Below are 11538 nucleotides of genomic sequence, written 5' to 3' on the forward strand. Positions count from 1 at the left end.
ACCATTTTTAAGTCGGCGATAATGGATACAAAGAGACATCTTGCTTTTGGAGGCGATCTCTGCCTGGGGGCGTTATCGCGAAAGTGAGGTTTTTTTTTTCCCGGAAGTGAGTTTCGTTCGTCCGTTCACTTCGGAGTTGCGCACTAGTTTTATTTTTTCGTTTGTTTGTTTGTTTTTTTGTCACCTGAGTCGTCCCAGGCACCCCGACCCCCCCAGCGACTCACTTTTGACACTCCGCGAGCGCCATTTTATCAAAGTAAAAAGCTTTTCCAGAGTTCATCGTCTTGACACTTTGAGCGGGAACATTGAAGTCGGGCTCGCAGAAATCCAGCGGCGTCGTAACTCGAGTCAACGATGAGCGCGTTGTCGTCACGCGCCGACAGAACTCGTCCGGACGCCGCTCCGGTCCGTTTGACGACCCATAAAGTGAGCGGCGAGCAGCAGCGACGCTTCGGACGTACGCCGCGCACAGGAGCTCTTTGTCGAACGGATGCCGGTGAGTGTGACGGCGCGGCCCCCCGCCATTTTGTGCTATGTTGCCATGGCTACGAAGCATGGCGCCTTTCCTCGACTTTCGACTGCAATTCGTCTATCGCACACCAATATAAAGCGCGCCGTTTGAAAGTTCGACGGATGAAATGTTGATAATCCATCTCCCAGGCGCCGACCTCCAGACCTCCCATTTTGAGGCAGGATCTCGAGGGGTCGTGCTGGCGGCTCTCAAGCAGCGGTAAGCGCCGTACTGTTTTGTTTTCCCTCTGTAGTGTTTTTGCCGACGTTGTTTGACTTCCACAGATACTAGACCAAAATCAAGTCAGGCAATTTAACGTTCAAGATGAAATATTTTATTCAGCCAGCATACTTATTTTTGTTTGCCTTTTGTTTCTTTTCACCTTCCGAGTTGAATTGTTTTTCGGGATATCGTCATTTTCGGACGATTACCTTTATGCGCTTTGTTTCGCTCAGTTCTCACGGCGCCGCCCAGAGGCGGGACGTGAAAGTTCATCTGTTGGAGCCTCAGCCGGGCGGCCGCGGCTCCCGTAATGCAGCCGGCGCACACAAGGGGGCGCGGGCGCCAACTGCCAACCTGGCGGAGGGCTTAAGTGCACGCGGAGAGGTATTTGCGGCGGCTCCGCGTCACGCGACCCGAGCAACGCACGGAACCGGCGTATGCCTCTGTGTGTGCAGAATCGGCGGGCGCGCTCGGCCGCGGGTGACCCCGGTCCGGCCCCGCGGGCGGATACTGCCGGTACGTGCGCGCGTTGTCGTTCTGAGCGGCGGGTGCTAATTGTCACCCGTTGCAGCCCACACGTACGTGGACCAGGAGCACTGCCGAGGACGGGCAACTATTTTGGAGTTTTGCTGCCCCGAACCCTAAGCTAGCCCCTGAATAGCAGGCGAATCGGACGCTCCCGCGTCCCTTAATCGCAAAGAGTCTGTGAAGGCATCGCAAATTCGCAGCGGCGCATTTATGAATACAAGTCCCATTTACGCGCCTTTGCATCAATCTCTCCATTGGATTTGTGGATCTGGATTGGCAAATGACGCGCGCGCCAAGCTTCCGGGCAAAGTCGCCGTTGGTCGAGCGGAGAATGGCGCTCGTGTGAGCTTTCGATGGCATATCGCTCTTGGGCGTTAAGGCCGACGTATGCGCGTTTGTGGTGTGGCCACGTACAATTTCAGCTTTTCTTTTGGGGGGGAGGGCGCCAAACGCGCTCGTTCCGGGAAGCCGCTCACCTCTGCCGGCGGAAACGAGCATTGCGGTCGATTTCCTTTGAATTGCGCGCGCAGCGCCGAAGCCGAATCCCGTGATCGATCAATGAGAACGATCATCTTAAAATAGCGATACAAATAATGCATTTCTCGTCAAATAGTTTTTGGGCGGGGCGTAGCTGACGCTTATTTAATATGATGCCAATCGAGCAGCGCAGATGGCAGCGTTTTCACCCGTAATTCGGGGCGGCCGATCGATCGCTCTTTGGTGTGATAGAGGCCGCCCGCGTTTACGTAGACGCGACGCGGCGTGTTCTGTGGGCCGATGCCCAATACCGGGGCCCTCCGGCTTGCCTTTTCCCGGAACGCTTGGCGCTGAAAGAGTCCCTTCCAAACGAAGGCTTTCAACGATGTCATTTGCAAAACGTGAGAAAGCCTTGTGCTTTCAAAGCCATTTTGGGACGGAACCCAGCAAAATCGGCCTTTTCCGGCATTTTGTATTTGAAAGTACGTTTGGCTTCGGCGTCTCCGCACACTTGGAGAAAATCACCATCATTTGGCGATTTGAAGGAGCCGTCGTTGGCACGTATGTTCCAAAAAAAGCTCTGGCATTAACACCCCCCCCTCCCCCCCATACTGTGAGATGAAATTGTGACTGTGTTACCACGGAAACAGATGCCAGACTGACATTGAGTAGGATGAGACTGGTTGTCATGGAAACAAGGCCGCTACTATTTTTAGCCCCGGAGGCTCGGTGTTGTGTGCGTGCGGTTGGGGGGGGGGGTCCTTTGATAATCCCGGGCCCCTCCCCCAGGAGACACTCTCGCTCATGTCCATTTACGTGTCGTTTTCAATTAGCGGCCGTTGTCCAGCCGTCGGCGAGGACCGACGGGGAGGCTGACCTAGTTACCATGGCAACACCCACCCGCCGCCACAGGTGCGTGCTCACGTGCGTGTTGTGTTCTCTGAAGGGCATCCGCATCCGGTTATCATTTCTGCATCTGCAGATTTGCCTCCACATCTCCGTAGCAACACATCCACATTTCCATTGCGTGCGCGCTTTTGAGAATTCCCACAATGCATTTGGTGGAGTCGACACACAAGCACACGCGCTCGTACGTGTTGAAGGCGTGCCGTAAGGCCGGCGTGCCTTTGTACATCCGCGTGCAGGCGCGCGTGCCTGTTTGTGCCGGTGCGTCTTTGTGTCTGCGCGTGTGAAAGTGCAGCTTTGACGTGTGGCGTTGGGGCCGTCGGATTTGCCGGAATGGAACGCTTTGTGCGCCGGGGCCGGCGGGGAGGGGGCGTGGCCTCCCTCGCTCTCTACTTAGGGCCGGCGTCGCGTGTGTGCGGGCGCGCGTGTGGGACTCCTGAGCGTGGCGCAGTGAAGCCCCGCCCTCCTCGCGCTCTGCAGCAGCCCGCTTTGAAAGACAAAAAATCTAAACCCAAAGAAAGAAAAGGCAGAAGCTCTCCCGCGCCGCGTCGCGCGCGCCGACGTTTTGGGCGGACGCTCGGGATTGCAGGGAGGCAGGCGGGACCGGTCATGTCGTCCCCCCCGCGGCCGGCGCCGCGCAGACAGTCCTGTTACCTCTGCGACCTGCCCCGCATGTCCTGGGCCATGATCTGGGACTTCGGCGAGCCCGTGTGCCGCGGCTGCGTCAACTACGAGGGCGCCGACCGGATCGACTTTGCCATCCGGACCGCCCGCCGCCTGCGGCGGACTCACGGCCTCCAGGAGCCCAGAAGCGGGAAGGAGATCCCGGCGCCCGCGAGGTCCCGGCAGCCCCCTTCGGAACGGTGCCCGGCGCCCGCCGCGGATACCCGGGACTGCCCGGGCGGGGTGCCCGACGGCCTCGGGGGACCCGGCGGCTTCAAAGCGGACGACGGGCCGCCCGAGCTGAACCGCCAAAGCCCCAACTCCAGGGGCAGGAGTCACGGGGGAGCGGCGCCGTCCCCGGGACTCGTCGGCGCCCCGCCCAACCTGCTCCCCCAGACGGCGGCCGGCGGATCGGCGGCGCGGGGCCCCCGGGAGCCGGAGCCCGCCGGGAAGGCGGCGGCTACGGAGCGGGACGCGAAGGACAAGCAGAGGAACGCGGAGACGCTGAGCGAGCTCGGCGAAAGCCTCCGGAACCGCCAGGAGGACTGGGCCGACAAGCCCAAAGCGGTTCGGAATACCCTGCTCGCTCTGTCCGGGTGTACCCCCTTCGAGGTGCGCTTCAAGAAGGACCACGGCCTGGTGGGCCGCGTCTTCGCCTTCGACGCCGTCTCCAAACCCGGCGTCGACTACGAGCTGAAGATTTTCATCGAATACCCCAGCGGTTCCGGTAACGTCTTCTCCAGCGCCTCGGGGGTAGCCAAGCAGATGTACCAAGACTGCATGAAGGACGCGGGCCGAGGTCTGTCCTCCGGTTTCAAGTACCTGGAGTACGAGAAGGAGCGGGGTACCGGGGACTGGCGCCTGCTGGGGGATTTGTTACCCGAAGCGCTGCGGGCCTTCAAGGACTCGGTGGGGGCCGACATGCTGCCGCAGCCCCGCGCGGACGGCGCTCACCCGCCGCCGTCCTCCGGAGGAAGCTCCAGGAAGAGGAAGTCCTCCCCGGAACCGGATTCGGCCCGCGGCGGCCCGATGCCGGCGGGGGGGCGGCGGGCGGCCGAAGCCCCCGGGCTCCCCTGCGGCGCCGAGCCCTCGGGGCCGGACCCCGGGCGCCCCGCCCCGCCCCGAGCCGCCGAGCGCCCGCCTTCCCCCGATAAGGACGGGGACTCGGTCCGCTCCGGCGGCGGGCCCGCTTCCCCCGCGGGGGGCGAGACGAGGAGCGCGGCCGCCCCCGCGCCTCTGCGCTGCACGCTGTGCCGCGAGCGCCTGGAGGACACGCACTTTGTGCAGTGTCCGTCCGCCGCCCACCACAAGTTCTGCTTCCCGTGCTCCCGGGAAAGCATCGAGGCCCAGGGCGCCTCCGCCGAGGTGTACTGCCCCAGCGGGGACAAGTGCCCCCTGGTGGGCTCCGGCGTGCCCTGGGCCTTCATGCGGGGCGAGATCGCCACCATCCTGGCGGGCGACGTCAAAGTCAAGAAGGAGCGGGACCCTTGAGGACGCCGCTTTGCCGATCGGGACCGCGCCCGGTCGGTAATTGGCGGAAGTCGACAAGGCGGCGCCAGAGCCCTGCCCCTTTTTTCTCCGCTTACTTAGCCCTTTTCGGCAGTAAGCTTCTTTACATTCGTCCCAAATGGTTTTTCGCGCGCGATTGCTTACCGTTTTTCCAAGAAAACATCACTCGTGCTGAAGCGTTCTCCATCGATCGCGGGACGGCTCGCGAAGGTCGCCTGACCGACCGACCGTCCGGCGTACGTGGCTCTTGAGCGAGCGCGCGTGTTTTTCAAGCTACGTGAAAAAGGTGCTGTCATTCAGTCTACCGTGGACGACATTTGGATTTTGGGTTGAAAATAGCCAAATGAGTGCACTATTTCTTGAGGACTTCAAAAGCTGTCGGGGCTCAACTGCACGGCGTGCAGGTTTTGTGTGTGTTTTTTTTAACTCTGTATCGCGCATCTCCGTGCTGCGCCTCAGAACTGGCGTTGCCACCCATTGAAACGCAAAGCCGCGCAGCACCGGCGTGTCAAAAACGCATTTGACCGAAGCGCTGGTCGGGGGCAAACAAAGTTTGGATCGGAGTTGCCGGAGAGAATCGATGAGCTCGTCGGATCGCAACCTCGGCTAAAGTGATGTTGGGGTTTTGGCGACATCTTGTGGCAATATGCGGCGGGACGGAAAGACCTGGGGGGGGGGGGTTCCTGTGAGTTTACTGTACTTGATTTAAAAACAATTAGCAAAAGCGTTGCAAATGTCTCGACAGGCGCACGCTTGTTGTGGCCAAGGTCGCCAGCGCGGACAGACGTCACGGCGACAGCCGCTCGTTACTTACTTTTCTAGTCTCCTTTTCCGTCGAGCGGCCTTTTTACGCCTTTTCTACATGTTGCGTGTCGCCGTCTCAATAAAGTCCATTTGCACCCATCCCTTTTGCTGTGCTGACTGGATTTGCGCCCGGGCGGGAGACGCGCGTGTCGCTTAGCCACGCGGCCCTTCCGCAGCTGCCGCCGCGCACGCGCATGTCCCGCGATGCGCCCCGCATCCCGTAATATTCCGCCCCCGAACGTCAAGGTGAAAAGTTTGAGTTCCCGGTCGCGCCTCGCCTTTTCTTGACATGTCTCTCCGCCCCGCCGCTATCCCGCAGGGACGGAGGCCGCGCCGGACTCGTTTCCGTGGCGACCCAAGCCACCGGCGCCCCGGCGTCACCGGCCGACGAGGCGGCGGGAGAGGCGGGGCCGGCGCGGGCAAAGGTGAGGCGGCGGACACGCGCTATCCGGAAATACCCCGCAGCGTTCTGGGAGGAACATTTTGCCCCAGCTCTTAAAACAGGTTCAAAATAATCCATTTACGGGATCCATCCTTCCGGGTGCTTTCGACGCATGATCGGGTTCTTTTTGATTCGATCGTGACATATAATCAAATGATTGAACTGTTAAAAGGAGGATGCCGAGTTCCAAATTGCCGGGCCAAAAGAAAGAGTTTGGTCAATGTAGCGAAAGAGGACTTGAAGGTAGCTGGGGTCTTCGACGGAGGCCAAGGAGAAGTAGGAAAAGAATGGGATTGTTTTTGGTGGGCGGGCCCGCGCTCGCGTACGCTAACCCAGCCGCCGGTCGCTCCGTTTTGGTGAACGCCGCCGTCGCTAACGTGACGCCGGGCTTTCGGGGAGGACCAAGATCCGAGCTGGCAAAATCATCCCGATTGACGGATGGCGCTCGCGCGTCCGACGCAGAGAGAAGCCGCGCCGCCGTCCGTGTTGGACGAGGCCCGCCGGGTTCTCCGCCGGCTTCAGAGGCAGAAGAAAATTCTGGACGAGAACCTGGAGAGCGTCGAGCGAGCCCGGACGGGAGAGGTCCTGCGCTGCCGACTGCGGGCTCTGGCGGCTAACAGGTGAGGCTTGGGCGGACGCCCGTCAACTCCCGCGCGCCGGCCGGCCGGCGCTCCCGAGCTTGACCGAAGCGCGGCGCGCGGCTTTGGCAGCGAATGGAGCGAGCGGGCTCGCATCAAGAGGGCGGTGGACGCCTGGATCCACCTGATCGGCAAAGACGCGCAGGTGAGCCGCGCCGGCGCCGCCCGGGGCGGCTCGGGGTTTTTCCTTTTTCTATCCTTTTTTGCTCCGCGCAGGCCGAGATGGACGAGGCCGCTCGAAGAACGGCCCCGAACCGTCCGAAGGCGCTCGGAGGGGCGGGAAGTAAGAGGGCGCCGGCGGGGAGGGCGCTCGCGAGCCGGGCGCCGGCTCGGGTACCCGCTCCCGCCCCTTCGCGTTCGTCGCTCGGATCCGGCCGCGCCCATGACCGCTCGCCGCCGCGGCGGACCGCCGCCTTCCGCCCGCCGGCCCGCGAGTCGTACCTGACGGGCGCGTACGGGAGAGCGCCCCGCCGGGCGGCCGCGCCGGACCGGGAGAGCGCCCCGCCGCTTCGCCTCTCGCCGCCGCCCGCTAACAGGCGGCCGCGCCCCCCGGCGCCGGACGCCGTCGGAGGTCAGACTTCCAGCGTCTTCAAATACGTGGTCGGCGGGGACCGAGATTTGACCCGAACGGCATCGGCCGCACATTACGAGCGATTTCATTCATTGACGTTTACGGCTCGACGACGAGGAAATACGAACGAAGTCCTTTTACGGTTATCCGATGGCTAGGAGTAGCTTTGAAGGGAAAATGGGAATAAGAAAACGTGTCCAAACGGAAAGGTAACGAGTTGCCTTTTGTTTCGACTTCATTCATATTTCATTCGTAACGACGCTCGCGCTCTGTCTTCATTTGAATTTGTTGCCCCGCTCCGGCGGGATCAACGTTTTGAAGAGTTTACAAGTAACAAGAAGTTGTTTTTTCTCAGGCGCCGCGACCGGACGGCGCCAGGCCCCGCCCCGGTCGTCCCGCCCGACCTCCGCGGAGTCCGGCGACATTCCCCAGGCTCCTTCTCCCCCCGCGGCCATCCCGCTAGGTTAAGTCAAACACATTACGGGAAATTCCGCCGAGCCGGCTTGTAACGTCATCCCGCGGCGCCCGAAGCGCATCCGAGGATAGGCCCCTCCCCCCGGTGCCGACGGACGCCCGGCCCGCGTCCCGCCGAGCGCGTCGCCCGGGATGCCCCTTCCCGGCCCGGCCCCCCGGAGGCGGAGGAAGCGCCTGACGCGGGCGCGCCCTTTCATGCGCACGTGAGTGAAGGACCTTGGCCTTCGCCCCGCCTCCCGTAGATCCGCCGTCCAAAATCTGCCGCCGGGAAACAAAACGGCCCACTTCCCGTCTCCCCGGTAGGTCGGAGCGGACCCGCCCGCGAGTCGGGATGAGGAGCGAGCCGAGGCGGAAGCGAGCGCCCCTCCCCCCGTCGCCGCGGAGGCCAAGAGCGAGGAAGACCGGGATGAAGGCGGCGGATTCCCGGGGACGCCGTTCCTGTCCGTCGTCGACGCGGTAACGACGACGTCCCGCGCTCGACTTTCCGGCCGGGCCGCCCCCTCCGTCTCATCGCTTCCATATGTTTGCCGTTTTAAAAATGCAAGATTTTGATCATGAGCGTTCCGGCTCATGAGCGACCACGCTACAATTTGTTTTGGGATTTGGCTCGTTCGCTTCCGGACGCGTCTAGAACGAGCCCCGGTCGGCCCTCCGACCCGACTTCCGATCCCATTTGTGACAAAGCGGCGGAAGCTCAAAGCGCGGGGCCGCGCCTTCTCTCCAGGGGCAAGAGTCGGCCGCGGCCGAGGAGTCGGTGCTCGGCGAGGAAGCGGTCCTCGTGGACGGGGGTCCGGCTCCTCCTCCGGCGGCGTACCGGGGTCCGGCCTTCCCGCCCGAGAAGCTCGGCGCCGTCTCCCCGCCCGACCCGGATGACGACACGCTGGACCGGGCGGTGCGATGGTGAGCCGCCGGCCCGGCCGGGCCTCGCCCGGTCCGGTGGGGTCCTGACCGCCCGCGACCCTCGCTCGGCGTGCAGGTTGGAGCGGCAGCTGATGTCCAGGTTGATCTGGGAACGGTACCCGCCTCCTCTCCCTGACCCGAGCGCCCGATCGGATGCGGAGGAGCGGAGTCCCGCTTCAGACGCGGAGGAGCGGAGTCCCGCTTCAGACGCGGAGGAGCGGAGTCCCGCTTCAGACGCGGGTGAGCGGAGACCCGACTCTTTGCGGACGGACCCGCCCGCCGGACCTTGAATGTGCCGTCGCCTTGGCAGCGGAGCCGCCCGGCGGAGGAGGTCCGCGGCTGTTGGCGGACGCCGGCGCGCGGGCGGACTCCCGCCTCGTCGAGGAGCTGGTCGGCCGGGTTTTGGCCGAGATCGTGGACCGGGCGGCGACGCCGGGGGAGGCGCTCCTTCCGGGACCCCCGGCGGATCCCGGTCCGGAGGCGAGGGAAGGTGTTCCCGCGCTTCCCGCGGTCGCGACGCCTCTCGCGACCCCTCTTCCAAGCCCCGTCGCGTCCATCCGTGAGCCGCCCCCTCTCTCCACGCCGCCTTCATCTGAAAGCGGCGGCTCGCCCGTCGCCCCTTCCCCGGGGCCCGTGGTCACGGAAGCGCAAGGTTGTCTGCGCCGTTAGCGATGGCTTCGACGCGAGTCGCACGCGCGCTCTCTACTCCGCCGGTGTATAAAAAGCCACCTGTGACAGTAGAGACACTCTGCGGTGCCGCCTTGAGATACGAGGTGCTGGTTCCCTAGTCCAACAGTCGGTCGGACGGAGCGCGCGCCGCTCCTTCCGTCGTTTGCCGGTCGGCCGCCGACAGAGAGGACGGCCAAACGTACGGCCGGAATATTACGTACGCTTTGTAAAAGTGGCGCGCGGGCTCGCTCGTATCTCGGGGCGGCGGCGCCTTTTGATCCCGCGGTCGGCAAGGAGCCGACGTCGCCGTCTCCGTAGCGACCGCTCGTCATTGACCGCGCTTACCCGTCTCCCTCTCAGAGCCCGTGCGCACGCCCGCGCCCAGCCCCGGACCCGGTCCGGAACCCGGCCCCCTTGCGGAAACGCCCGCCCCGGCGGAAGCCGGCCCGCCGTCGGAGCGGGAAAGCGACCGCCCCGAGGCGCCCTCGCCGCGAGGAGAGGAGGAGGAGGCGGTTCCCTCGCCTCGACGCGCCCCCTCGCCTCCGGCCCCTCTCGGGACCCGAGAGGAACCGCCCTCCAGCCCTTCCGACGACAGCGCGGACGGCAGCAGCGCGGAGACGGGAAGCGATCCGGGCCTCAAGCCGGTGTCGGAAGGAGAACTGCTGATCAGCTTCAGTCAGGCGGACGGCGCCACGGGTAAGCCGCCCGCCCGCTCGCCCGCCTCCGAGACCTCTTCCGCCCGGCCCAAATGAACGGCGGCTTCTTTCGTCCTCAGAGGAGGCCAGTTCCTCCGCTTCTCTTCAAGACGCGGTGAGAGCCTCGCCCCGTTCCCGACTTTTCCTCCCCGGTCGCTTCCCGTCCGTCTCACGTGGCTTCCCCATGCTTTTCTAGGACCTGGACCCGCCGAGTGAAGGCCAGGTGGAAGTGCGCGTGATGAAGGTGGAGAGAGAGAGAGAGATCACCGACACACAGCAGGAGGAGGAGCTAAGCCCGGGAGAAGTGACGCACTCCGTCACGCCTCAACTCGGTCGCTCCGCAGGTGCGCGGACGTCCCCAAAGTGACAGCGGGTGACGGTGATAACGTGGGCCTCCCTTCCGCAGATGTCATACTGGAGGCCACCGGCGAGAGCCCGACCCCCGCGGCCAGTCGGACGCCGACCTCCGACCTTCAAAGCCAAGCCTCCCAGGTTGGCGAGCGCGCACGCGAGCGCCGCCACATCCGCTAAGAGCACGTGTCTTTTGACAGGCCTTCCCGTTCGGGAGGTCCGGCCGGCGATCAGGTAGGAAAACAGACTTTTGGCGGTTGAATGTGGGGGCGGCGTGACCTCGTGGTTTGCGGGGCGGTAGAGCGGCGGCCTCCCGTCCGCGAGCGAGACGCCCGATCGCTCCTGATGCCCGATGACCAAGTTAGCGTAAAGCGCTTTGAGCACCCCAGGTGGAAAAGCGCTAGAGGAGCCCGTTCGAGCACGCGCACGCCGCCGTTTCCTCTACGTCGGTTGTACTCGGGGCGTCCAAACAAACGATCAAAAGTAGCCCCCGAAGAGCACGCGTGCATCTCGACGGCTCGCGCCCGTCCTTCGGGAAACGCCTCGGCGCTTTCTTTCGGGAAGGGGCTCGGTCGCCGAGACGACGAGCGACCGCGCCGTCGCCACGCCGTCGCCACGCCGCAACTCGGACGGCTTTGTTTTGCGTGTGTTTTCAGGCCCGGCGGAAGCGGGCGCCGCCGTCCCGCCGCCGTCTTCGGACGACTCCGGGGATTTGTTCTAAGGCGCGGCGACTCGCGGCGGGCTTTAGGACCCTGCGGGCGGCCCGCTCCGGCTCAAGATTCGCATTTCAGGAAGTACTTTTCATTGTCAATAAAGCGAATGATGATTGGTTGACGTTGTTGATTTGAATTTGTCCATTTTCCGGGAACCCTAACCTAACCCTGGTCCTTTAGGCCGGACGGCGTACTTTTCCCGCGAAGGACGGAACAGGAAGCGCTCGGCGAAATTTCCGCCGACGGGACGCGATGTCCGAGGGGGCGCGATGTCCCGCGGTAGGCCGGCCTTACCGTGACTCCGCCTCTCTCGACAACGCCCGGCATTATGAGGTTGAGGACGCCGGGCGCGACGTCCGCCGCTTCCTGTTTTTAGTGGGACAAATGATTTGAAATAGTCGTTTTCGATTTGACGAACCTAAAATCACCGGTATCCATTGATGGCAAAATGTCAGGTTTTTGTAG

At 63.4% G+C, this 11538-nt stretch overlaps 2 protein-coding genes across 3 annotated transcripts; both read left to right on the plus strand.

Moving 5' to 3' along the window:
- The first annotated feature begins 74 nt into the window (after positions 1-74).
- Positions 75-11191, plus strand: kiaa0586 (KIAA0586 ortholog). 2 transcript variants are annotated; one of them, XM_088434069.1, is made up of 22 exons: positions 75-496; positions 661-730; positions 967-1117; positions 1189-1249; positions 2572-2650; positions 5940-6045; positions 6525-6682; positions 6773-6845; positions 6917-7271; positions 7627-7734; positions 7803-7842; positions 7891-7948; positions 8049-8201; positions 8470-8645; positions 8722-8885; positions 8956-9297; positions 9675-10010; positions 10090-10124; positions 10206-10353; positions 10416-10501; positions 10561-10594; positions 11017-11191. In XM_088434069.1, the coding sequence occupies exons 1-22, from the start codon at positions 355-357 to the stop codon at positions 11079-11081; spliced, it is 2940 nt and encodes a 979-aa protein (XP_088290195.1). In that variant the 5' UTR covers positions 75-354; the 3' UTR covers positions 11082-11191. The 2 variants fall into 2 exon arrangements, with proteins under 2 accessions (XP_088290195.1, XP_088290194.1); XM_088434068.1 differs by having other exon boundaries at positions 76-496; positions 7803-7948.
- On the plus strand, positions 2664-5719 carry irf2bpl (interferon regulatory factor 2 binding protein-like). Its single transcript, XM_088434070.1, has one exon. The coding sequence runs from the start codon at positions 2978-2980 to the stop codon at positions 4796-4798; it is 1821 nt and encodes a 606-aa protein (XP_088290196.1). The 5' UTR covers positions 2664-2977; the 3' UTR covers positions 4799-5719.
- Positions 11192-11538: the final 347 nt, after the last annotated feature.

This window comes from Hippichthys cyanospilos, chromosome 14 (genome assembly GCF_059441005.1).
Source record: "Hippichthys cyanospilos isolate Australia breed blue-spotted pipefish chromosome 14, RoL_Hcya_1.0, whole genome shotgun sequence".
Taxonomy (NCBI): Eukaryota; Metazoa; Chordata; class Actinopteri; order Syngnathiformes; family Syngnathidae; genus Hippichthys; species Hippichthys cyanospilos.